This window comes from Pelophylax lessonae, assembly GCF_965119305.1.
Source record: "Pelophylax lessonae genome assembly, chromosome: 13".
Lineage (NCBI taxonomy): Eukaryota > Metazoa > Chordata > Amphibia > Anura > Ranidae > Pelophylax > Pelophylax lessonae.
Genome location: NC_138780.1, coordinates 35,311,197 through 35,337,633, shown reverse-complemented (window position 1 = coordinate 35,337,633; position 26,437 = coordinate 35,311,197). Strand labels below are relative to the sequence as shown.

General features: G+C 43.2%; 1 protein-coding gene across 1 annotated transcript; it reads left to right on the top strand.

Moving 5' to 3' along the window:
• Positions 1–225: 225 nt before the first annotated feature.
• LOC309543457 (CD48 antigen-like) lies at positions 226–26,066 on the top strand. Its single transcript, XM_082242935.1, has 5 exons — positions 226–312; positions 8,718–9,038; positions 10,658–10,939; positions 14,639–14,731; positions 25,890–26,066. Exons 1-4 carry the CDS (start codon positions 252–254, stop codon positions 14,725–14,727), a joined length of 753 nt encoding a protein of 250 aa, XP_082099061.1. The 5' UTR covers positions 226–251; the 3' UTR covers positions 14,728–14,731; positions 25,890–26,066.
• Positions 26,067–26,437: the final 371 nt, after the last annotated feature.

Here is a 26,437-nt window from a genome sequence, read left to right as displayed (position 1 = left end):
GGTTAGTGGGAGTTGAGAGGGAAGAATTAATATGCTTTTTGCTTGGTCTAAGAATGGTCTTTAAAATACATACAGTAACTGGTTTCATTTTATTTTCAAACACCATATACCTTGTGAAATGAAACCAGTTTCAGAAATATTCTTTGCTTTCCATAGATACGTGTATTAGGCCACATGACCAATCTGTGGTTTTGCTGTTTACTTCTCCGTAAGCGTAGAGGGGAAATTACATTACACTGAGGACTGAGAAGATGAGAAGTAAGATGAATGCACTTTCCTTTGTATTGCTGGTAGCCTTTCTCCAGGTTTCGGGTGAGTTGAACAATCTATTACAAAATGTATATATGCATTTTGTACTATAACATAAAAATAGATATATTGTGCAATGTAGTTATGTTAAACTTTTATGTAAGTGTCTCTAGTCTATACTTTTCCATAGACTTAAAGTGAATTTATGCCCTAAAGGTCCCCCCTGCTGCAGCTTCCCTTTGCTTTGTTGCTACTCAATTTCTGTCTCTGAGACTAAAGATAAATGCCCAGTATTATTGGGTATGAGGAGCATATGTGGCTAACTCCATTTGGTCCCACGTGACAATCCTTACATTTGGTGATTGGTCATGATTAGGGTATTACAGAGGCGTACGCTCAGTGTTGAACCTTTCCCACATTGCCCATATTTCTAAAAAAAATGCTAGTGACACCAGGCTGGAGAAAAATTGGCCTAGTAGGCCATTTTATTAACAAATAACCAAATAACATTTTCTTACAACATAAAAACCATAAATAATGCAGTACCACATACATGAAAAGGTTGTTGGTCTTGGGAGGCACCAAAAATTCCAATGGACTATGTATCAGCGTAAATACTTCAATGGTCCCCAGCCGCGCAACACCAGCTTGGGGACAAACACACTTCACCACCTCCTTGTTACCACTTCCCGTTAATCCACTATTAACCGGGATACACTAGAGGGCTCCATACCTTAGATGGGTCACCCTATGCACTTTACCAAAAACTGTTTACCGCCTCCAAAGCCCCCCAACCGCCACAGCAGAAATTACAACATTTTAGCAAGTGTTAGCCCAGCCTCCCCTTCAAACATTTTTTTTTTTTTTTATCGCGAACAACAAGAAACAACAGTCGAACCACTCCAGGGCGGGAGGGCGGGGATTCTTTCTTCTCCAATGGTCCACGAGGTACTGTTGTTAGACCGTAAGCACCCCCCAGTGTTCCCTGCCTGAAAACCCCACCTCCCTGCAAACTGCCCAATCCCTGACCTCTAGCTGATCCTAAGTCCTTAACCCTTTGCTGACCATGGCCCTGTACACCCCATCATGAGGCCCTGCGCTTAATTTTTTTTTGTTGCTTCGGGCCTGTCTTTCATGTAACCAGGGCTGTCACATAAGAGCAGAGAGAGAGAGTCCACGGCTTTGTGTAAGTGAAATGGAGCCTACATAGGTTTTCCTACCAAAGCAGAGAAGTGGGGGAGAAATGAATAGGTAACTATATGCTCCTGGGCAGGGTGGTAGTTAAAGTCTATGTATAGCCCAAAAGTTAAACAATGATAATAAAATCTGGAAAAATTAGACCCTCTGTCAAGTTTTTATGGCCGTCTTTGTCACGGGTTTACCCTCTCACCCTTTCTTGTTCTCAGGGCTTTTTTTCTCGGAGAATAGGTGTTAAACAATGATAACAAAATCTGGAAAAATTAGACCCTCTGTCAAGTTTTTATGGCCCTCTTTGTCACGGGTTTACCCTCTCACCCTTTCTTGTTCTCAGGGTTTTTTTTCTCGGAGAATAGGTGCAGGAACTCCTCCTTTCCGAGTATGCCGTTGTCTCTGCCCCTACCAACCTTCGAGCATCATTCCTTGGTTCCAACCCCAACCCACCTCCCAGTACTGCCCCTTTCAGAGAATATAGAACCAAGTAACATTTGTAGTATTAAGTAATTTGTATGGAATTTGTTAACGATAACAAGAAAAGCAGTAAAATAGACCCTCCCAGGTACAATGGCCACCTGCAACAAAATCCCCCCCCCCCCAGCAGCAAAAACAGACCCCCCCCCCTCCCTCCCAGCATCAATAGAATCTCCAGACCCCCCCCCCCCCAGCAACAGAAGAGCCACCTCCAGCAACAATAGAAACCCCCCCCCCCCCACAGCAACAACAGACCTCCCTACAGGCATAAAAGATCCCCTCTAATGACATTAGATTCCCAGCAGCCAGCATCAATAGATCCTATAGCACATCCCAGCACCCCTCGCCATTACATACATTCAGTGCTGGAGGTGCCGGAACTGCCTTCCCCCGCGTTCCCGCTGAAAAAAAGCCCTGCTTGTTCTGATGACCATTGTCACTGAAAAAAATGATGAGAAATCAAAAGAATGTTTGGTTGTCACCAGAACAAGAGGTGTGAGTAAATGGGGACACCTGTTCTAGTGACAAATGTCTAATAGAGAAGTTCTCACTTTTGTACATAGTTCATCTCTCTTCCTCTTTGGGACAGGAAGTGAAGATAAATCACAACAAAAATTGCCTATACATACATCTTAGGGCACATGCACATTGCTGTTTCTGGCGGTATAGTCCAAATTCTAGTGTATTTCCCTGCCATATGCAGTTTTATAGGGCTCCCCTGGAATGTAGGGGTCCCCTCATACTATATGTGGGTCAGTGGCTCTTGAGAGCATTCTATCTATCTATCTATCTATCTATCTATCTATCTATCTATCTATCTATCTATCTATCTATCTATCTATCTATCTATCTATCTATCTATCTATCTATCTCAGTGTTTCTCAACCTATTTTCAGTCGAGGCACACCCCCAAATTTTGGACAGTCTTGAGGCACCCTTTAAATTATGGACAGTCTCGAGGCATCCCATCCTAAAATGTAAAAACTATTCTAATCATTTTACATAATGCAGCAGCATACACGCACGTATGACGCCCAATGTTAGGAGGTACAAGTTGGTACTGACTAGTATTCCAATGTTTCTCTTTTTCCTATGTTTTTCTCTATCGCTCAGCTAATGTGACCCCAAAACCCGTGGAGAGAAGCAGGGGAGGGTCAAACAAGGATGCTACGCAGGCAACTGACATCCTACTTATCAACTGATGTCATTCGTCGTTAGCAGATCGGCAGATAGAGGGTTGTAATGGTGTACAATGAAAACCTGTGACTGTAACTAAAAGGCAGCCTTCATCCACTCGCTGACTTGTATACAATTTTTGGGAAATTTTTGGGCTATTTTGCTGAGGCACCCCTGAGGAAACCTTAAGGCACACCAGGGTGCCTGGGCACCCTGGTTGAAAAAGGCTGCTCTATCTATCTATCTATCTATCTATCTATCTATCTATCTATCTATCTATCTATCTATCTATCTATCTATCTATCTATCTATCTATCTATCTATCTATCTATCTATCTATCTATCTATCTATCTATCTATCTATCATATATGCATATTAGTGGACCAAAAAGTTGTTCTTGTCCAGATGCCCCTTGGTGACTTTTGGAAGTGTAGTCAGGTCTGTTCACCACACGCAAAGAAAAGTTATATTATCAATTAGGTGAAACAGATGGATTCTAGAACTCTGTGGGGTACAATTCTGGATAGATCCCAGATCCCAAGTAGACAATATAAATATACAGTAAATTGAAAAAGCACACCAAAGTCCCTTTGGCATTCTTACATCTTATTCAAAAGTCGTGTTACAATATATGAAATAGAAAAGGAGTTAGGACCCAAGGGTAACATTTTGGGTACTGTTTTATTAGTTTGTTCTTAGTGATGTAACACCCTTCTGGGAGTTCAATTCTGTTTAAGTTAGATTTTACACATGGTAGAGTGACAGGCGGCTTTGTTTACACTAGCCGCCTGCCTTTCTCCCTCTCTACCCGACGATTGCGAGTGACCGGCGGACATCGGGTCCGCCGGTCACACGCGCTGGCTTCTTCGGGTACGAGCAGGGGCGGGAGCGCGCCTCCGGCGGCGCTCGCTCGCCCCCTATTCGCTCCCAGGGTAGTGACGTACCGGTACGTCACTTTGCCTGGAGGGGCTGACCGCCGCCGTATATAGTCGGGCGGCGGTCGGCAAGTGGTTAAGGTGGGTGCTATGTTTTAGTAGATGGTTAGATGTTAAGGGCTCAGGCAGGTGGATTATCTCAAGCCAAAAAAAAATTTTCAGCTTTGGATACCTTATGGAAAGGTTAGATTTTTTGTCAGCCTTTAATTTGCTGTGTTCCATTGGAAAGATTTCCTTAAACTTCCTGTCTGGAAAATAAATAAGGGAATGAGAAGAAATTTCTCCAAAGTGAAGGTATATACGTTCTGTAATGGAATCCGGACAACCCGACTGGGTACCTCCATGAACGGATGCTCCTAGTGATTCCCGAGGACTCAAAGCACTCCACCAGACACCATAACCAACGCAGACCCCACAAACTGCCTGAGCTTGGCTGGGGTCTCACCGTCTCCTCTCTTCCCCAGAGAGTGAAGCAGGAATAGGATCAAACTCTTACAAGAGCTTAGTGATTATTCAAGGGAGTATGAAGAGCATAGCAATCCCTTGTAGTAGATTCCCCCAATAAGAGACAGAACTCTATATTGAGGGTGAAGTAGAACTGTTTATTGAACCCACTCACACACATTATATACACTATCAGGTCAGGTAAGTCTGCTTACATTAGCATATGCAGATGGCATTGTATACGGAAACAGAATTAACCTGAACTAATTATCTAGCCATGTGGACAGAACAATGTGAGGTCATTAACATTTAACAATGGGACAGACAGACTTATCAAAATCCACATCACACCTCAAAACAGACAATAGGACAAGACTGGCAGTCTGTCCATCTCCTACATTAAAGTACATGGAATACACATCTACGTATTGCTATGATTATTTAGGTGTCACAGACTTCATGGCAACAGGCTATAGGTCTCACAGTGAAAAGTGGAATTAAATCTTCATATCTCTTGAAAGATATTGTTGATAAATATTACTCTCCCATTTGAAGTTATCCAAACCATTTTCTTAGTGTCCCTTAAGTATCTGCCTTTCACTCCCAGTGACGGTGAGTAGCGTCCCACCTGCATAGGGCCAGTGTTGACAGGGTTCAATGAGCAAATGCAGAGAGGCTTTTGAGATCATTAGGAGTTCAGTATACAGTAGGTGCTGTTTACCTGCACTTGGCCTGCTTTGACCTGCTTCCACTGCTTTTGAATTCCAATAGAATGTATGGGAGAAGCAAACCTGAAATAATAAAAAAAAGCCAATCAAAACAGGCTAATGGCACAGCTGTCGCTGCTGGAAAGTTTCCTCTCTATTCCTGTTTTAGATTATGAAATTTGACTGAGGCTCCATGCAAACTAGCATTTTTTTTTAAGCTCCTAGAAGCTATTAGCATGTTTTTAGAAGATAAATAGGTGTTTACAAGTAGAAAAACAAATGATTTTGTAGAGTTTTTGGGAGCATTTTTCTGGCAGAAAAAAAAATGTGAAATGCGCCTTAATGCTACAAAAATGCTTCTAGCAGCTTTCTTGAGGTTTTTTTCTTCATAGTAAAAAATGCTTGCACAAATACGCTATTATCAGCTCTTTCTAGCGGCTTTTTCTAGCGGTTTTTGAGCTTTGTAAATTGTCTCCTCTTTGGGTGGGATTTTTAAAGGGCAATTAAACAACAATATATCTTAAAAAATATCTTTTATTTTTCCACTTTAAAAAATAGAGCTATAAAAACAATTCATGACATTTATTGTAGTGATCGACCGATATCCTTTTTTTATTGCCGATACCGATATTTTGGTCCTCGCATATCGGTATCGGCCGATATTGGCCGATATTTTCGTACATTAAAAAAATGTTATTTTTTATTTTATTTTTTTACAGGTATTCTTGTGGAGGGATCTGGGGGTCTAAAAGACCCCAAACCCCTCCTCTGCATTTGGCTGTTTTAAATGCTGTCATTTTTTTTAATTTGGCACCGAGCACCCGGAAGTGAATGCGGCTTTGATCGGGTCTTCTCTTCGGCGGCCATGTAGGATGGTTGCCCAGGTCTCCCGGTGGGACGAGCGATGGAAGGTGGCGAGAGGGGGGGACGTCCCCTCCTGCTCCTTGTAATGAAAGCTGAGCGGCTTCTCAGCTGCATTGGTTGTCATTACAAGACAGCCGACCGTCGGCTATGGATGCCGGTACCGTGGTGATGCCTCTAGCTGCAGGCATCACTCCGGTACAAGCACTTTCCCAAAATATCGGCAATATCGGTAACCTCAGGGGCCGATTAAGATATATTGGGGAAAGTGCAGATCGGCCCTCAATATATCAGCTTTGCCGATAATCGGTCGATCTCGAATTTACTGTATATAAAAAAGCCAGATATGACATATGACAGAAAAACGTAGATATAATCCAGTACATATCATGAATGTTTTAGTAGCGCCACACGACACAGTGTTTATTTAGGTGCAGTCTCCATAGAAGGCTCCATGTCTCCCTCCCGGCAGTAGGCCACATCATCTAACAGGAGACAGAGGTGGAGAACAAACACTACTCTACCCCAGCACAAGCCTGGTAGTTTAGAGATGAGTCTTTATGTAGGACATGTAGTTCACATTTAACATTTTGGTTGTGAACAAAGGAAACCTTTTCTGAAAGGAACATGGAGACCCCCATTCCTTTTTTTTATCAGGAAAGGTTTTCTTTACATATTTCTTGCCTGCTAAGTGATTCAAATGTGCATAATTATCTGTTCATTTCTAATAGTACAACCAAAAGCAGAAATAACATTTAGGAAATAGGCTTTCATTTACGCATCCATTGCTGGGGATTTCCTGAACTCCAACCAAACAAATAAATACACAATTAAAATACATGCATGGTCAGTGGTTGACTTGTCAAGGCATTTGCATTTCTAGTCCTGAGATTTGGACAGCCCTGACAGTACAGCCAGTCTGGAACAATATTAGTGTTAGGCGCTGTACTCAGATCCTAATCCTGTCAACAACAACAACAGCAGTAGAACTTCACGACGTCACCTTAGCTGCTCAAGCATACAGGATGGGGCTTATTCCAGAAGGTAGGACCAAAAAGTAGACCAAGACCACAAAAAGCTAAGACCACTTGACCACCCTCCACGCCTTGTTTCGGGGAACTTCCTTCTACTCCTTTGAAGGTCTTAAAAGTCGCTATCGTATCCCTGACTCTGAATTTTATAAATACCTTCAGATCAGGCATTTCTACGGCTCCCTGGGCCCTTTGATGGGCCATCTTGAATCCTCCCATTTTGAATCGATATGCTGCAACTCCTCTAGGGACGGGGGGGGGGGGGGGTGATCTCGAGACTCTATAGTTACCTCAATGGCTTACACCTCCTGGACAAGTCTCGGGCCATGCTCGCGTGGGAGGCTGATCTCGGAGTGGAGCTGACAGTTGAGACGTGGTCGTCTATGCTTCAGAATATGCATAAATGTTCTAAATCTATGTCAGTGAAGGATACAGTGGTGAAGCTCCACACCATGTGGTATTTCAGGTTCATAGGTTCTATCATGGTGTCTCCGATCGCTGCTTTCGTGGCTGTGATGCGCCGGGTGCCGTACTCCATACCTTTTGGGAGTGTGGCCGGTTGTTTGCAGTGTGGGACAGGGTATCGGAGGTGATTTCTCGAATGCTCCACTCGAAAATCTCTCTTACCCCCCAAATGTGCTTATTATTTGCTAATATCCCAGGCGCTCCTGCGCCCACACAGAGATTGGCACACACGCTCTGTTGCTCGGTGTTGTGGACTATAGCCCTTAACTGGCGATTGGAGACGGTCCCTTGGACCCAGGTACTATCGAGAATGGAGGCGATCAGAAGTATGGAAAGGGTTTATCGTACTCTGTATGATACTATGCATGTTTTTCATAAAAAAATGGGAGAATTGGTCTATGGGCTGATTGGGTCTTTGGTTTTCTTGCCCTACCTCAGCAGCCGGTGGTCTACCTGGTTGTTTTAACCATATGGTTATACCTCATTTCTCAGGAATGTATAGTTATTACTGTTAATGCTTGTTTTCCGAAGTATGCTTTTTTCCGAAGTAGTATCAATCTACGCTGGATTCTACAATACTAGGATATAATAGACGCACTGCCAATTTACAAGCCCTTCTTTGCAGTTAGGGTTTTGCAAGGATTTACTCTATGTCCTCTGCGATCCCTTGGTTGCATCCTTGTTGTATTGAATACCATGCTGATGTCTTTATTTTTTTATATCCACGATGCCGTCATACAAATCCTTTTTGTTTTTTCCCTTTCGATTGCTTCCATTTACACCTGTTTGAGATACTATGTAACTGTACTTTTCTAATATGTCATGCTTTGGTTTTGCCTTTGGTTTTACCTGTTTCTAAAACCCAATAAAAACGTTTGTATTAAAAAAAAGCTAAGACCACAATGAAATCCACAAACAGAGCACTAAATGATCTAAAAATCCATAATCCTTTATTGTTGGTGACAATAAGACAACAGAGGTAGCCAATGCGTTTCAGGGACAAATTTATCCCCCTTCATCAGGGTCTGGGCTTAATGTTAAGGTTTCTCAGATGGACTCTACAGAATCTCCATGAATCTCTCTCAGAAGAATTAAGCATGCTATTGCCTTTTTATGTGCCTGAAATTTTGCTTTGCATAAGGCTTAAATGTTTTATAATATTCTGTCCTGTTTCCTGTAGTTCAGGATCATGCCACAGAGGAAGTGATTGGTCTTCTAAACCATTCTGTCCAGATTTCCAGCCACCTGATTTCAACAGTCCCGGTAGAAGAATACGTGTGGACATTTACATCTGAAGGGAAAACAGTCAAGGTGGCAGCAATAAAAAATGGCCAGCTGAAAAAATATGCTGATCAGTTCACTGACCGGATAAAGACACTTAATAATGGAGCCACACTGGTTATTGAACAGATAACACTAAGGGATTCTGGGAAATATATGGCTGACATCACACTTACAACCAAAGAATCCTATGAACAGTCATTTGCTCTCTCTGTATATGGTAGGTGTTTACTATAACAGATGTATAAAGTACAGGGCCCCAATAAATTGGCTTTTCTGCCTCCCTCTATGGCCTCGCTGCCGCTAGTAGTATTATATGCTCTTTGTGTTTTAATACTTTTCTTCTTTGAAGTCTTTAGGCCAGTCATGGGACACTGAAGGGTCTTTTTCATCTTTGCTTTTTTTTTTTGGTTGGGAGGTCTATACTGATAAAAAGAGAGGTGCCATGGACTTACAGCAGGTGCTCAGTCTTCTGGGTTCAGTAACACTGCCCACATAGAAGAAAAATATATTTAACCACTTTACCACCGGAGGATTTTGGTGTCTTACGTCCAGGCCACTTTTTGCAATTCGGCACTGTGCGACTTTAACTGACAATTGCGCGGTCGTGCGATGCCGTACCCAAACAAAATTTACATCCTTTTTTTCCCACAAACAGAGCTTTCTTTTGGTGGTATTTGATCACCTGTGCAATTTTTACTTTTTGCGCTATAAACAAAAAAATAGCGTAAATTTTGAAAAAAATAACAATATTTTTCACATTTTTTTATATGAAACCCCCCCCAAAAAAAATTTAAAAATCAAATTTTTTTAAATTTTTGGCCAGTTTGTTTTCTGCTACCTATGTTTGGTAAAAAAAATCACAATAAGCGTATTTTTATTGGTTTGCGCAAACGTTATTGCGTTTACTAACTAAGGGAAAGATTTCTGTCATTTTTGGTGGTTTTTTTTTTTAACGAGTAATGGCGGCGATCTGCGTTTTTTTTTTTCTGTGGGATTGCGGCGGACAGATCGGACCCTTGACTGACATTTTTGACACTTTTGTGGGTACCAGTGACATTACTACAGTAATCAGTGCTATAAATATGCACTGTTACTGTAAAAATGACACTGGCAGGGAAGAGGTTAATTTTATTGGAGAGGGAGGGGTTAATGTATGCCTGGTGCTTACTAACATGTGTGGGGGGAGGTGACTGAGTGACACAGGGGCAGATCGAAGGTTCAGCTATGCTGAACCCTGCAATCTGTCACTGTCTGTCACTTAGGAGATCCGTCCGCTTTGTTTACACAAGCGGGCGGATCTCCAAACTCGATTCCCCGGCGATCGGGGAAAAGCAGCCGCTCCTCCCCTGGCCCGACTCCCGCTGTGAATTAATACAGCGGGAGCGAGCCTCCGGCGGCGCGCGTGCGCCGCCCACAAGGGGAGGAGTCCAGCGACATAGGTCTACGACGCTGGACGATAACTAACCACTTTGCCGCAGTAGAGCTCGAGTGAGCGGTCGGCAAGTGGTTAAAATACATTTTTTTAAAAATTCATTTTTTTCCCCCAAATATATTAGAAATATATTTGAAATGCTACAATTTTGGCCATATTCAATGTATTTCTAAATTTTTTTCCCTAAATATATTGGAAATATATTTGAAATGCTACAATTTTGGCCATATTCAATATATTTCTAAAATTTTTTCCCTAAATATATTGGAAATATATTTGAAATGCTAAAAATTGTTCCCTAAATATATATTGGAAATATATTTTTCTTCCATATGGGTGGGGCTATATTTGAAATGATCCATTGTTTCATTTTAGGCTTAAACAGCATTTATTTTTCATTTCAGAGCCTGTCCCAACCCCATCTTTAGAAGCTGAAATGAAGAAGACAAGCAAAAACTGGTGTAACATGACTTTCCATTGTTCTGTCCCAACAAACCCTTCGGTAGTGTCCTATATCTGGAAATACAGACATGGAGGCTCTGCCTATCAACAGTATAATAGTACTGGAGACACATTCCGGATGTCACTACAGCCTGAGTCCTGGGACATGGACCTCCTGTGCATAGTACACAACCCTGCTGACCAGAAGAATGTTACTTTATATTTACGACCAATCTGTGCTCTAGGTAGGAAAATGGAAGGGTCAGCCTATTCACTCACTAATATGACCAATTTTATTAGATGCTGAAGAGTTGGATCACCCAACAATTCATTTATTTCCTATGGACACAGAGGGCAGGACTATTGTGTTCAGGCTTGAATGCTTACAGAGGAGTGGCACATTCCCTATCCCTAGTTTGTGGGAACAGAAAACCTTTGAAAAACGAGTCAGAAACTATGGTGGGGGAATCTCACTGCTGGGGTTCCCAAAACTGAAAAAATCCCTTGGGTGACTTGCTTATCGCGCAGGGTGGGATGACCTTTAAAAGTTAATGCATGTTATAATGGTTGATTATGTTAGGAAACCTTTGGTCTAATTCTGCCCTCATTCAACAGCTTCCTATCTATCCAAGTATCTCCTAGGGAAGATAGCAAGTATTATGACTTTAGAAAAGGGGTTTTGATCTCTAGGATGCCCTATAGTAAGGTTTTGCCACCGTCCCTGTGAAATCGTTATGTTTTGGGTTTGGTGCCTCAAACCAAGGTTGTTGGGACTTTAAGGGCAAGAGTAAACAAAGTAAAGTATCATAGAATAAAAATTGAACAGTTTATTTTCAAAAAAGGTAATAGACAAGTTTATCGTGGATGGGTTTAAGGTTCATCGGTGAGAGAAGTGAAGAGGTTAGAAAGGTAGGTGACAAGGTGAAAAATGGTGACTTTTGAGGAACATTTGTCTCTGTTGTTCCATGAGTGTATTTCAGGCTTGGAACTTTGTTCAGAGGAAAATGTCCAGGAGATAATCCTACGCGTTTCGGCTGTATAGGTATTAGCCTTTTTCAAGGATGAGTCACCATGTCTAGAAACAACAATGAATTGTAAGTTTTTTGCACATATGTAGAATTTAAAGTAGAATTATGCAATGTGCTTTATGTTACATACATCTTTCTTTTGTCTGGTCCATGTGGGAAAGGTTTTCCCCAGGTTTCTGAAATGGGATATTTCCACGTTCCCTCGTAAGGCGCAGTACCTTGTCACGGTCATGGTAATTGAGCAGTTTGGCTATGAAAGTGCGTGACGGTGTACCCTCAGGGGGTCAGCGGGCGGGCATGCGGTGGGCCCTCTCGACCGCAAACGTGGTGGAGAACTCTTCCCTGCCATAAGTAGAAGTGAGCAAATTTTCCAAAAACGTAGGGGGGTCAGCACCTTCAGCCCCCTCAGGGAGACCCACAAAACGGAGGTTACAGTGCCTAGCCCTGTTCTCTAGGTCGTGCTGCTTCTGGGCAAGCTGCTGAATTGGGCGCTGAAGTGCCTCAGTAGTATTCTGCAAGGGAAGGACATCGTCCTCTGTCTGGGTGATCCTAGTCTCAGCCTCTGTGACCCGCTCCCGAAGCTTAGAGAGGTCTTGTCTAATCAGGGACACATCCACGTTCACCTCCTTTATCTTAGCTGTGAGTGTGGCTTGCCAATTAGAGATAGCGTCCAGTACCTGGGCAAGATCCGGAGAAGCCGCCGGCGCAGGAGATTCGGCGCCATCTTGGATAGCAGGGCCCGGAACTTGACGGCGGAACTTGTCCAGGAAAGCCGCGGCTGAAGAGGAGGATTTCTTCAGCGGAGACATGTCGCAGGACACCCGGGATCACGGCACACAGGCCCGGTAAGAAAGGGGACTCGTGGGGTACACAGAATAGGAGAATCAGGATAGACCGAGAGCGGAGCTTGGCACGCTTGCGACCTACTCCATTGCCGTCCAGGCCACGCCCCCTCCCCAGGTTTCTAAGACTTAGAAACCTGGGGAAAACCTTTCACACATGGACCAGACAAACTGTTCAATTTTTATTCTATGATACTTTACTTTGATTACTCTTGCCCTTAAAGTCCCAACAACCTTGGTTTGAGGCACCAAACCCAAAACACAAAGTATTATGACCTTAGGAAGCACTCATAGTTCACAGAGACTTCCAAGTTGTGGGTCTGGAGATTAATAGATATCTCAATGCTGTCATTCTGCATGAAGCTTCTATCTACTGTATAAGTATGTCCACTCAAAAAGAATACCATACTGAAGCTACATCAGGGTTACCACCAGATACTGGCCAGAGGGGAACTTTGTATTTTCAGTAGGTGGGGTGTGTGGCCTATTATATAAGAAACATTTGAAAACGTGGCTTAACGTATATTTATAGGGGGGCATCATTTATTTTAGGAAAGCAAAATATCCTGCTGTAACCCCATTAATCTTGCTCTGAACTCTGGTCCCAACTAGCCGTTCCAGTCTTTTAGGATCCTCAGTAGTGGCACTGTCAGAAGAACTACAGCTTTTAAAAATTACAAAGCCTAACACTTGTAAACCTACTTCCAGCTCTATAGGGGCACATCAATCATTCTGGGCAAGCATAACATCCTGTTCTCACCCCATAATGTTTGCTCCACACTCTGGTTCCTACAAGTTAGAATGGTATTTTAGAATCCTCACATTACCTGTTTTGATATTGTCACAAGGGCTACAACTTTTGGCATGCAAGACATTGTATAAACCTAACACTTAAAACCACAATGCTGGCTCTTGGGGTTCATGACTTCCAAGAGTTGAATAACCCTTTCCCAAGTAGTTCAGGCCCTGCTCACACCTGAGCGTTTTTCAGCTCGTAAAACGCTCATCTCTGAAGTTCCAAAATGCTCAACAAGCAAAAGCCTATTCATTTCAATGGCCCCTGTTCACATATGAGCATTTTGTCGCCTGAAGCAAAATGCCTAAAGCTCAAAAACGTACATGAGCTTCTTTTTTGGCAGATTACAAGGGTTTTTGGTCAGATGTCAATGCCTGCCTTCAAACACTTGCAAAAAACGACTGAAAAACGCCTAAAAAAAAACCCTTAAAAAAAGATACGCTCAGGTGTGAATGGAGCCTAATGCCTCGTACACACGCAGCGATTATCGGCCGACCGATCGGCCGTCTTTTGTCCAGTGTTTTTGTGTTGGTTGAAATGTGCTCTAGACTGCACACGAATTTTCTTGGCCAACAAAAATCAACTTCAGAAGTGATGTCATGTGATGGTTTACTTTCCGTGTGTTTTTTCTTCTCTGAGCATGCCCAGTTTTGCTCATCAGATTTTTGTCTGCCGAAATCTGTACTGACTGACGGAAAATCGGCCGTTCTGTTGACGGCCAACAAAAATTTTATAGCCTGCACACCAGATTTTTTTCGGCCGAAAAGTCGGAGTCGGTTGTCGAAAGCATCATACTAACTAGCCGATAATCGGCTAGTTATTCACGGCCAACTATCGATGCGTGTGTACGAGGCATTAGTAATATAAAACTGCCATTCCTCTAAAGGCTCATATTTCAGTGATGTAGAAACACTCTTCGGCTGAGTCACCCATAGTTTTCTGATATCTTATAGTGACTCCTAGGAGGGGGTGCCCTGTCCCATTGCCTTCTGTGTAAAAAGTGGGAGGAGATGGGAACTCTTATATTGAGATCTAATTGGAGACTCTAAGAGATGAAATGCCAAAAGAGTTATCTGCATCTGAAATAGAAAATATTAGTTTTAGGGGAACATAAACCCTATAAGTTACAATAGATTATGCTTTTCACTGGCTCCATTTCTCTCTTTTTTTTCTTTTCCAATAAAAAAAGCTTTTATTTAGAATTCAGTGCAAAAGTTAACAACATGGGCATTTCATGGGCATTCCCATTTCTCTTAAATCCATTGTTTTTTCTTTTAGGATGTGCGTTCTATTTGAGATTGGCGCTCACAGCAACATACCTGGTATTGAGCATCTGCTTTATGTGTCTGTCCCACAGATATAAATAGAAAGGTAAAAATCACAATTACATCATAAATATCTTATTGTTGTGTAATGCTGGCCAAACATGAAGATATTAGAAAAAAATGTAAATCTTCAAAAAAATGCCAAGCTTGCAGTAGTAGTCATTACAGGTCAGAAACTGAGTGTGTTCCCGCTGTGGTCCTCAAAGTGAGTGCCACATCCCAAAATACTTGGAAAAATTGTAAAATCCCCTAGGGGTGAGACTTTTTAGGCACATCAAAACGTAAAATGCAACATATTATTAATTCATAAATGTTATTAACATATAAAAAAAAATATACAATAAATACAATGGACTTGAGTCCATTGTATTTATGGTATATTTTTTTGTATATGTTAATAAAATTTATGAATTAATAATATGTTGCATTTTACGTTTTGATGTGCCTAAAAAGTCCCACCCCTAGGGGATTTTACAATTTTTTTGCAGGTCAGAAAAGTATTTTACTGTCCCGTCGTAAAATGTATTTTAACAGCAACAGGTTGACTTTGTTTATGTGGGGATGATAAACTTTGGTTCAATTTGCTCTGCTAGGAGTCCACATACCAGCTAAATATATAGTTGAAATACATACAGTATATGGGAGCTCAAAGCGTAACTAGAACCTTCAGGGCCCCGGTGCAAGAAACCATGAAGTGCCCCCATGGACCCCTGGCGGGATCCCTTCCCTTCAAGCCTGGGGCTCTTACCACTGATCCTGGGGCCCTTTACTCTTGTTGCGGGGCCCTTTATTACGGTCCCGTAGCGGGACCCTTTCACAAGTTCTGCAGTGGGCCCCCTTCCTGCCATCTTGTGACTCCCCACGGTGGTGGAATGCCAGGGCCCAGTCGCAAGTGTGACCTTTGCGATCCTGGAAGTTCACCCACTGGTGTCAGTAGTTTTTATTTTTTGGAATTTTAATTGTATTATTTTCTATAATTTTATTTTATTTTTTTTTTTACAATGTCACTGACTATGACTCTGTCCATTCAGAAAAGGAAGGAGCTGGTAAGTTACATATTTACCGATCCCTTCCTGGTTCTCTATTGTGACACATTGCCTGCAGCAGCCGTCAGGAGAGGGAAGGGAGCACAGTGGGGGGAGGGGGGCAGCACAGTGGGGGGACCAGGGGAGCACACAGGGCCCCAGGGACAGCAGAACACAAGTGAACTGGATAGGAGGAGTGGTGGGGGCAGCATACGGAGGAACCAATCTCCTCCATTTTCCTCCTGCAGCTACAGGAAGAAAAAGGAGGACAGTGATTTCTCTACATGCTGCCCCCGCCACTCCTCCTATCCAGGTGTACAGGGGAGCCGCACAGGCCCCCCGGAGCATGGGGCCCGGTTGCAATTGCAACCCCTGTAGTTATGCCCCTGTGGGAGCTGTATTTCACGGTAAAGAATTTGTATTTCTGTCCATCCACAGCTCTGCCAGGCAGCAGACTTAGGTTCTTGAACTGACTTTCCTCTTCTGTAGTAAAGCCTAGCCACTACCATCCCCAGCCTGTGACTAGACAGTCAAGAAGCAACATGCATGTGGGATGAAGCGTGGTGTACCGGCAATAAGACACACAGTCCAAGTACGATGTAAAGAACTTGTATTGAATCAATGCAAAGACAGTTCACAGTAAACCCGGAAGGAAAACAGCCCCACTGGGAACACTCAGAGATTCCAACAGTGTGTAGAGAGCAGGTCTTAGCCAGTGCGGGTTAGGAGGGGCAGAATGCGGCCTGGCCGTCTCCTGCCCAAGTGGAAAGGTATCCAGAAAACTTGGGATCCCTACACTTTCCCTCCTCATCAGAAACCTTTCCCGTCAGCTGGTTCTGTCCTTAACGGATGGGGTACCTGTCCCTACTCTACGCACTTGCAAAACGCATGCCAAGCCTGGGAGTCAGGGCCTAAAATAGGTTCTGCCTTACCCAAGATGGCTGTCAGTCACATGGGACAGCAGCATCCAATCAGGTAGCTTCCCTAATGACCCAGGAAACCATAGAGGAACCACATTCCTGTTGACTTTATCTCCAACTGCAGTGCCACTGCGGATGAGTGCTACCTACAGTGGAGAAAGTGGACCTGCCTACAAACAGCACAGTGATAGGCTCATACCTCTGTTCTCTGCTCCTCTCAGCATGTTCCATGTAGTTCACATGCCCTGCAGCACACCTGACTGGCTCCTGTACTGCTCCTTTCAGGTCAGGTTCCATATTTATCCAGTTACATTTATTTATTACCCTATTTTTTTTTTTTTTTTATCTGCCTGGAGTTCAGCTTTAAAGTGGAAGAAAAGGTAATACTAACAACTCTTAAACATGTTTCTTCTCTTTTCCTCCTACCTATCCTACCTTCCTTGTATAAAAAAAAAAGATCTGTGTGTACAGTACACTTTGTACTCTGCATATATTGAATCCAGTCCGGTCACGTGATCCAGCAGCTCCAGTTTCCCTGTCAATGAGTAGCTGCTGCAGGGGAGAGGAGGGAGTGCCGACCACAGGGGGGCCATGGGAGCCTATGGGTGAAAACATGACTATTTTTCATTACAGGTTATGCAGGACAGGTAGGAGGAGGGGCGAGGGGATTTTTAACCACTTAAGCCCCGGAGAATTTGGCTGCTAAAAGACCAGGGGGGTATTTTGCGATTCGGCACTGCGTGACTTTAACGGACAATTGCGCGGTCGTGCGATGCTGTACCTAAACGAATTTGACGTCCTTTTTTTCCCACAAACAGAGCTTTCTTTTGGTGGTATTTCATCACCTGTGCGATTTTTCGATCATGCGCTATAAACAAAAAAACAGCGTAAATTTTGCAAAAATAACAATATTTTTCACATTTTTTTATATGAAATTCCCCACAAAAAAATGTAAAAATCTAAATTTTTTAACATTTTTGGCCAATTTGTTTTATGCTACATATGTTTGGTAAAAAAAATCGCAAAAAGCGTATTTTGATTGGTTTGCGCAAAAGTTATCGCGTTTACTAACTAATGGAAAGATTTTTGTCATTTTTGTTGTTTTTTTTTTAACGCGTAATGGCGGCGAACTGCGATTTTTTTTGCGGTACTGCGACATTGGGGCGGACAGATCGGACCCTTGACTGACATTTTTGACACTTTTGGGGTTACCAGTGACATTTCTACAGTAATCAGTGCTATACATATGCACTGTTACTGTAAAATTACACTGGCAGTGAAGGGGTTAACTTTATTGGAGAGGGAGAGGCTGTGTGTGCCCCTAGGGGCGTGCTTTCTACTGTGATTGGCTGTGGCTTGAGCTGTAGGAACACTGATCAACGGTCCTACATAGTAGAACCGTATGATCAGTGTTCCTACACAGGGGAGAATGACAGGCGGCTTGTTTACACTAGCCTCCTGACTTTCTCCCTCTCCCCCGACGATCGCTGACTGACCGGCGGACATCGGGTCCGCCGGTCACACGCGCGGGGGGGTCTGTGACGGCGCGGGAGCCGTCCGAAGGGACGTTCGGACCGGAAGTGACGCACATCGCGGAAGTGAGGACTGCGATCCCACTCCGACGCTATCCTTTTTGCGCTTTGTGTACTCAGCAAATGTGAGTAGTTTTAATGATATTTTAATAAAGTACCCGTTATCCAGACATACTGCACTATTTTGAGTATTCTGTTTTGAGAGCCATTGTGACTGTGGAGAATCTGGAGAGGGAGAGGGAGCCAAATCATCCGCAGCAGCCCAGATATCTGACCCTAGTGGAGTACGGCATATAATTGGAGAGGAGCCCCCTGGATTAGTGATAAGGCTTTTTACCCTTGAAACAGGTATGTGGGTAATTCTCAGATATATGTTACCATAATCCCTAGATTAGTTAATAGAGAAAAAAGGAATGACCCCCTAGAAGGGTGGGACTTTAAAGGTAACTGATAAGGATCTTTTGAAAAAGATAGAATTAATTAAAATATTTTAACAATTTATTGAAAAAAGTGTGAATGTAAAGGATCAATCAAACAATAATAATACATTCAATGTACAATACAATACAGTTGTAAATGCATGACAGAGTCCAACGCGTTTCGAAATTTGTATAGTACCAAAATCTTCCTCAGGGAGTCTGTGTGTTTTCCTGGAAAGCATAATCATATGCCAAAAGTAAATCCAAGAGAACAAAAGCAAAATACAAAAACATACATTAGTGTGTCACATCAATCATATCAAAGTTTTTGCATATGCGACAACATGTTGTTCCATCTCAAGAGGTAATGTACCAAGGGGGAAGAAAGAGGGGGAGAGGGGGGGGGGGGAAAGAAGAGGGGGTGGGGGGGGGGGAAGGGGAAAAAGGAAGGAGAGGGTAGTGGGAGAGGGGGGGTGTACACATACCGGCAAGTGTCCGGAGCCTCTCATATTGTCCACGGAGGGATATGTAGGGGTCCCGCAGGGTGGGAGCTAGAATCAGGTATTTATATTATTTTTATATCCTCTATTGCCTGTAAATAATAGTGCAGTGTCAGAAAGATTCACTCCAAGGATGAATTTCCTTAAGTATATGATTACGGATCACTTCACCTGTTATAATGATCCAAACGGGGAATAGGTGTATAAAAATACGGAAGAAAGGAATCCTTCAAGTGACGGAGAGGATTCCAGTCACCTTTGGTTATCCTAAACTAGAGGTGCCTATTAGGACTTAATATATGGTGACCCCTGAAAGCATAAAAAAAAGGGGGGGGAAAAAAACATAGAACGAGGAAGTACTGGAGAGCAGAGAGCTCTAAATATAAATTATCCACAGTAGGAATTATTTTGATATTTGGGATATCTTACCTCCGTGTAGATAAAAAGTAGATAACAGCCAAATCCAATGCCACTTCAGCAGATGAAGTATCTACTAGGGGGTGTGCTTTTTGTCCCAGTGTGGTTCAATATAGATATTGGTATTCTGCTTGTGTCTAAAATATAGAAAGTTTTATATTGCATCTATCTGGTTACCTATCCAGGATTTTGTATACGGCAGGAGTGTCCCCAATAAAAGTATAAATATAGATACCGTAGGATGAAATGAGGTGGCAGACACCCAATGACAATGTCTTCTAAGCGGGGACGGATGAAAACCCCCACGGCTGATAGTACAGCTAGTGGGGTTCGCCCATTGATCTAAAGGAGTAAATGTATATAAGGTATAAGATAGAGTTCACCTTGGTAGAAGTAGCCAAAGTATTCCAACGATCAAAGATTCCCCAAAAAAAAGATTACTTACTCAGCTGTAGGGAGGGTTGGAGGAACGACAATTCTGTCCTATCACGGAGAGATCACTGTCATTGGGTGTCTGCCACCTCATTTCATCCTACGGTATCTATATTTATACTTTTATTGGGGACACTCCTGCCGTATACAAAATCCTGGATAGGTAACCAGATAGATGCAATATAAAACTTTCTATATTTTAGACACAAGCAGAATACCAATATCTATATTGAACCACACTGGGACAAAAAGCACACCCCCTAGTAGATACTTCATCTGCTGAAGTGGCATTGGATTTGGCTGTTATCTACTTTTTATCTACACGGAGGTAAGATATCCCAAATAACAAAATAATTCCTACTGTGGATAATTTATATTTAGAGCTCTCTGCTCTCCAGTACTTCCTCGTTCTATGTTTTTTCCCCCCCCTTTTTTTTATGCTTTCAGGGGTCACCATATATTAAGTCCTAATAGGCACCTCTAGTTTAGGATAACCAAAGGTGACTGGAATCCTCTCCGTCACTTGAAGGATTCCTTTCTTCCGTATTTTTATACACCTATTCCCCGTTTGGATCATTATAACAGGTGAAGTGATCCGTAATCATATACTTAAGGAAATTCATCCTTGGAGTGAATCTTTCTGACACTGCACTATTATTTACAGGCAATAGAGGATATAAAAATAATATAAATACCTGATTCTAGCTCCCACCCTGCGGGACCCCTACATATCCCTCCGTGGACAATATGAGCGGCTCCGGACACTTGCCGGTATGTGTACACCCCCCCTCTCCCACTACCCTCTCCTTCCTTTTTCCCCTTCCCCCCCCCCCCACCCCCTCTTCTTCCCCCCCCCCTCTCCCCCTCTTTCTTCCCCCTTGGTACATTACCTCTTGAGATGGAACAACATGTTGTCGCATATGCAAAAACTTTGATATGATTGATGTGACACACTAATGTATGTTTTTGTATTTTGCTTTTGTTCTCTTGGATTTACTTTTGGCATATGATTATGCTTTCCAGGAAAACACACAGACTCCCTGAGGAAGATTTTGGTACTATACAAATTTCGAAACGCGTTGGACTCTGTCATGCATTTACAACTGTATTGTATTGTACATTGAATGTATTATTATTGTTTGATTGATCCTTTACATTCACACTTTTTTCAATAAATTGTTAAAATATTTTAATTAATTCTATCTTTTTCAAAAGATCCTTATCAGTTACCTTTAAAGTCCCACCCTTCTAGGGGGTCATTCCTTTTTTCTCTATTAGGCTTTTTACCCTTAGTCTTTAAGGTGAGCGGCTAGAACACCCTGAGGGGATAAGGAGAAGCACCCCACTATTTGCAGCACGGTGTTTGGTGAAGGAGTAGCACCGGTGGACTTAACTTACCCACTTGAACACATCTGTTTATTCATTTTTTTATTTATTTTGGACTTTGTTTACACCCAGACCGTTATATAATATGTTTGTGAAGCACTGAGGACACTTTGGCTTTATATATATGCACCCGAGCACCTTATTTGTCACTAAAGCATCATCAGCACATTAAGTGGCTTTTAGAGTATTGCACTTTTATTTTTATTTAAATTGTTTACTATGAATATGGACTTAATTTATATGGTATAGTTCTCTTCTATATATATTGTGATAGGCACACACACCAGATATAGTTTATTTATTTATTTATTTAATATTGTTCACCTACCCAGAAGCGCAGTACCCCCCACCGTTTATATATCTTACACTGTTTGGTCACCAGTTCCGGTACTAGCAGCATCTGGAGTCTCCTTTAAACCCCTGCTATCGCTCTAGTTTAGACAGCGCAGGACTCACTACACCATACCTTTCAACATTTTTATTAGCTTTGTTGAGAACAGGGTTGAATTAGAACCTCTTTTAAGGCCCCGTTCACACTGGGGCGACGCTACTTTGCCGGGTGACCTCATAGGTCGCGGCACGCTGCTCGCACCGCGACCTCGGGGCGGCCGGCACGGACTTCATAACATTGAAGTCTATGCAGGTCGCTCCGGGTCTCCCCAAAGAACCTCCGGACCCTTTTTCTAAGTCGGAGCGACTTGTGTCGCTCCTATTAGAACGGGTCCGCAGCTTCTCTATGGAAGGCGACCTACGGCGACCTGTCAGGCGACCAGGTCGCCTGACAGGTCGCCCCAGTGTGAACGGGGGCTAAGTGTTTATTGATGTCTGTGCCCCAGTAGGTAGATTCACCCTTTCTATTTTTCCTGGTTTTATTGTCACCCAGACAGAAAGGGGGAGATTTACTAAAACTGGTGCACTTAGAATCTGGTGCAGCTCTGCATAGTAACCGATCAGCTTCCAGGTTTTATTGTCAAAGCTTAATTGAACAAGCTGAAGTAAGAAGCTGATTGGTTACTATGTGAAGCTGCAGCAAATTCTGTGTGCACCAGTTTTAGTAAATCTCCTCCAAAGTGATGGAAAATCCAGCATTTTAATAGTTTGCATCAGAAAAGGGGTGATGGGAAATTTTTCAATGGAAACACTTGCCTAATGCCGATGACAGCTAAGAGCAAACTTCCCCTCATTTTTTAGAGACTTCCTCTCTTTTCCTGTTGTGTCTCTGTGATAGGAAGTGAATGAAAATCTCCCCAACAGGCAAAGATGGAACACCTAAACTTACAGGTTGGGAATAACTACATGTCATGGGGTCCCGTAGCAAGATTTTGATGTGTCCTGCCTTTATTAATCTTCACATAAAGTATATGTAAATCAAGGACAGATCGCAGGAAAGCTGTCACCATAGTCAATACAGTACTAGGGATGGGAAATGTAGACACAAGTTGTCAGTGAATGCAGGCTCCTGGGGAGACCAGATATAGTGAATGCAGGCTCCTGGGGAGACCAGATATAGTGAATGCAGGCTCCTGGGGGGACCAGATATAGTGAATGCAGGCTCCTGGGGAGACCCAGATATAGTGAATTCAGTCTCCTAGGGAGACCAGATATAGTGAATTCAGGCTCCTGGGGAGACCAGATATAGTGAATGCAGGCTCCTGGGGAGACCAGATATAGTGAATTCAGGCTCCTGGGGAGACCAGATATAGTGAATGCAGGCTCCTGGGGAGACCAGATATAGTGAATGCAGGCTCCTGGGTTTAATAACACTTTAAGAGTGAATTCTTTGCACTGATGCAATCCCTGACTATTGAGTGGTGATCCAGGGTATTTTCTTCCTTTTTCTTTGTGTTAGGCATACTGGATTCATTTCAGAGTTGGCCCGGATGACCAGATACTCTAAACCCCAAAAATCTACACTAGAAATAGAGCTTATGACTCAACTCCAATAAGAAAGGTTATAATACTATCCACTAGGGATCGACTGATTATCGTCAAAGCCAATATCTCGAGGGCCGATATGCACTTTCCCCGATATATCGGAATCAGCCCCTGAGGTTACCGGTATTACCGATATCCCAGGAAAGTGCTGTACCGGAGTGATGCCTGCAGCTAGAGGCATCACCCCGGTACCGGCGTCCATAGCCGACGGTCGGCTGTCTTGTAATGACAACCGATGCGGCTGAGAAGCTGCCTGCTGTGGGGGCACTGAACAGGAGGGCGAGGCCAGGATCACAGAAGAGGGACCCCAGAAGAGGAGGATCAGGGCTGCTCTGTGCAAATCCACTACACAGAGGAGGTAAGGATAACATGTTTGTTATTTTTATAGGAAAAAAAAAGGAGACTTTACAATCCCTTTAAGAAAGAATAGAAGGTTCTTGCAATCAGCTAGTTGAAAGGGATGGTAGAAAAGGACAAATTCCTCTGAAATCCAGCTCATGATAGCTGCATGCAGTGTCCATTTGTTGTACAGTATGTTGGTGAAAGGGAAAAGGAACTTGGGCCCAAGAAAGGGACTTGGGCATAAGCACGCTCACCAGAATATGAAGGCAGTCCGTGCGCACAGGCAACAAAAGAGTTTTTACCCTAACCAGGGCATGGATAAATGCTGCATTGATGTAGAATCAGCAGTCAGGGCTGGTATCCTCGATGTGATCCCTCATTCACCAGACGCAGGACTTAGGCTTGTCTAGCATCAATGTGATCCCTCACAGGCAGAAACAATGATTGCTGCCAGGCTTCTGGTAGGTCGCAAGCACAGCAGCCGAGCGATGGCTTGGATGCCCACAGATCAATCCCGGGGAGAAGGGAGCATGCCTCATCAGGAAACTTCCTTTATAGCCACTCCCATGATCCCCCTTCTTGATTCTCGGCTTATTAGGAAATGTAGTCAGAGAAGAACTAGGCAGTCCAGTTATGGCTGAACACAGGACTACAAATCCCACGGTCCTTTGCTTCCTGGTTCAGAAATGTAATGTAGACAGTTTGAGTGCATCACTAGAGGGGAAGGACTACAAATCCCATGGTCCTTTGCTTCCTGGTTCAGAAATGTGAGGTAGACAGTTTGAGTGCAGCACTAGAGGGGAAGGACTACAAATCCCATGGTCCTTTGCTTCCTGGTTCAGAAATGTAAGGTACAGGCATACCCCACTTTTAAGTACACAATGGGACCAGAGCATGTATGTAAAACGAAAATGTACTTAAAGTGAAGCAATACCTTTTTTCATTTCTCAATGCATGTAAATACACTAGCTCCATAGGAAATCTTGGTCCGCTTGACATGGCATTGCTCCAAAACCATGTGACAAGGACACCAAGCTTGGGGAGCATGTTAAGGGGATCCAGGACTATGACATAGTAGATTACCTAGGCAAGCTGGCTGGCCACAAACAGGATATGTTGTAGTCCTGGGCCCCCTCTCGGTGCTCCCTAAGTTTGGTATCCCTGTCACTTATGGTTTGGGAGCAGTGCCATGTCAAGCTGACCAAGATTTCCTATAGACGCCAATGTTAAAAAACGGGAGTAGTGTCATGCCAAGCTGAACAAGCTGTGTCCTTACTCGCGAGTGTACTTAAAGTGAGTGTACTTAAAGCGGGGTATGCCTGTAGACAGTTTGAGTGCAGCACTAGAGGGGAACAGGAACAGGCTGCAGCAATAGAGGCAATGTCCCCTGGACTATACCATGACAGCCAACACTTGGTTACACATGCAACAAAAGCTTATGCCTTCCCCTTGGTGCCTATGAACAGTGCATTTATCCTAGGGAGTTGATGAAGTTTTTGAGATGAAAATTGTCATTTCGGTCCCCTTAAGTTTTCCAGGCGGACCTGATTGGACCATCCATTCACCCCTATGGACGGGTGGTAGATGGGTAAACAGACTTCTATATTTAGAGCAATGTTGAGTTTTCTTTAACAGCCTCCCTAATGGAGCCCCTATTTTCCTCCTGGGGCCTATAGTAGCCACATGGGCTACCATGGGTTTTGTTATGCCTCTGCTTACAATGTGTTCTAACCCTTTCCCTAATCTATCCAAACATAAAAAAGGTTTTAGCTATAAACATTGAGGGTTATTTCACACATTTTGAACAAACCACCAATGTACTGAAATCTGGCCAAAAGTGGACATTATTTTCTAAGCAGTACAACACCATAAACAGTGCATTTTGGTTCTCTGTAGTACGGATGTGTTTTAGTGCAGTGGGGTGATAGTGTGCAGTTTTTTTTAACCTATTAATTGCCACAATGTATTCCATGCCCCCTTGACTTCCTTGCAGTAGGACAGCTAAGATGAAGAATGCATGTTTGGCAAAGGGTTTGGTGCCTAAAAGATGAATTTTGATGGGCTTCTCTGGGTGGCATAGGATACCCCCTGCTTTTTGAGTCTGCGAAAAATAGTTTTCGTCTCTGAGCTTTACAAGGATGTACAGGACAAATTACTTCAAATAAACAGGTACAACTTATGTATGAGGATTTGTTTTATTTCTGTGTATCATCTGAGGCCAATCATTTTACTGGGTATACGTAAGGGTTTACAGCCACTTTAAATGTAATGTATTTCCTTTCCATCACTTCCCCAGGTCCTTTGTCGGTGTCAAGCAATTATCTGTTTACCAGTTTTGGGATGTCAAAACTTTGAGCGAGAATAAATCCCAAAAGCGATGAAACACTGAAGATAGCTCTCGGGGGATGTGTCCATCTGGCATCTAGAATGGCTGTGTTCTGAAAGAGCTACATCCTAGCTACCTGTGAATCGAGACTGCATAGCATTGGGGTGGCCTCTCTCGGCTCATTCAAAGCCTGCATCATCCTCAATGAAGCCAAAGAAGGGAAACCCGCTGTCAGTGTCACACTAGCTGATTGATTTCGTTCCCCTTACCTTGAGCCATGACATCCAAGATGGTGGCAACCTCCCCACATGTTCTCCCTAGATGGGAGACTCTCTGCCTATTGACATCAGCTCATCTTTTTGCTGCCATTAGAGCAATTATCTGCATCTTCACAGCCTGTTTCTGTATCTGACCGAAAATATATGTTGACTTCTCTTATGGTGCTTTTCCACTGCATGGAACCGAACGGTTCGGCTCGCTTTTGCGCTTTTCCACTGCATGGTACCGCATGGCACGTG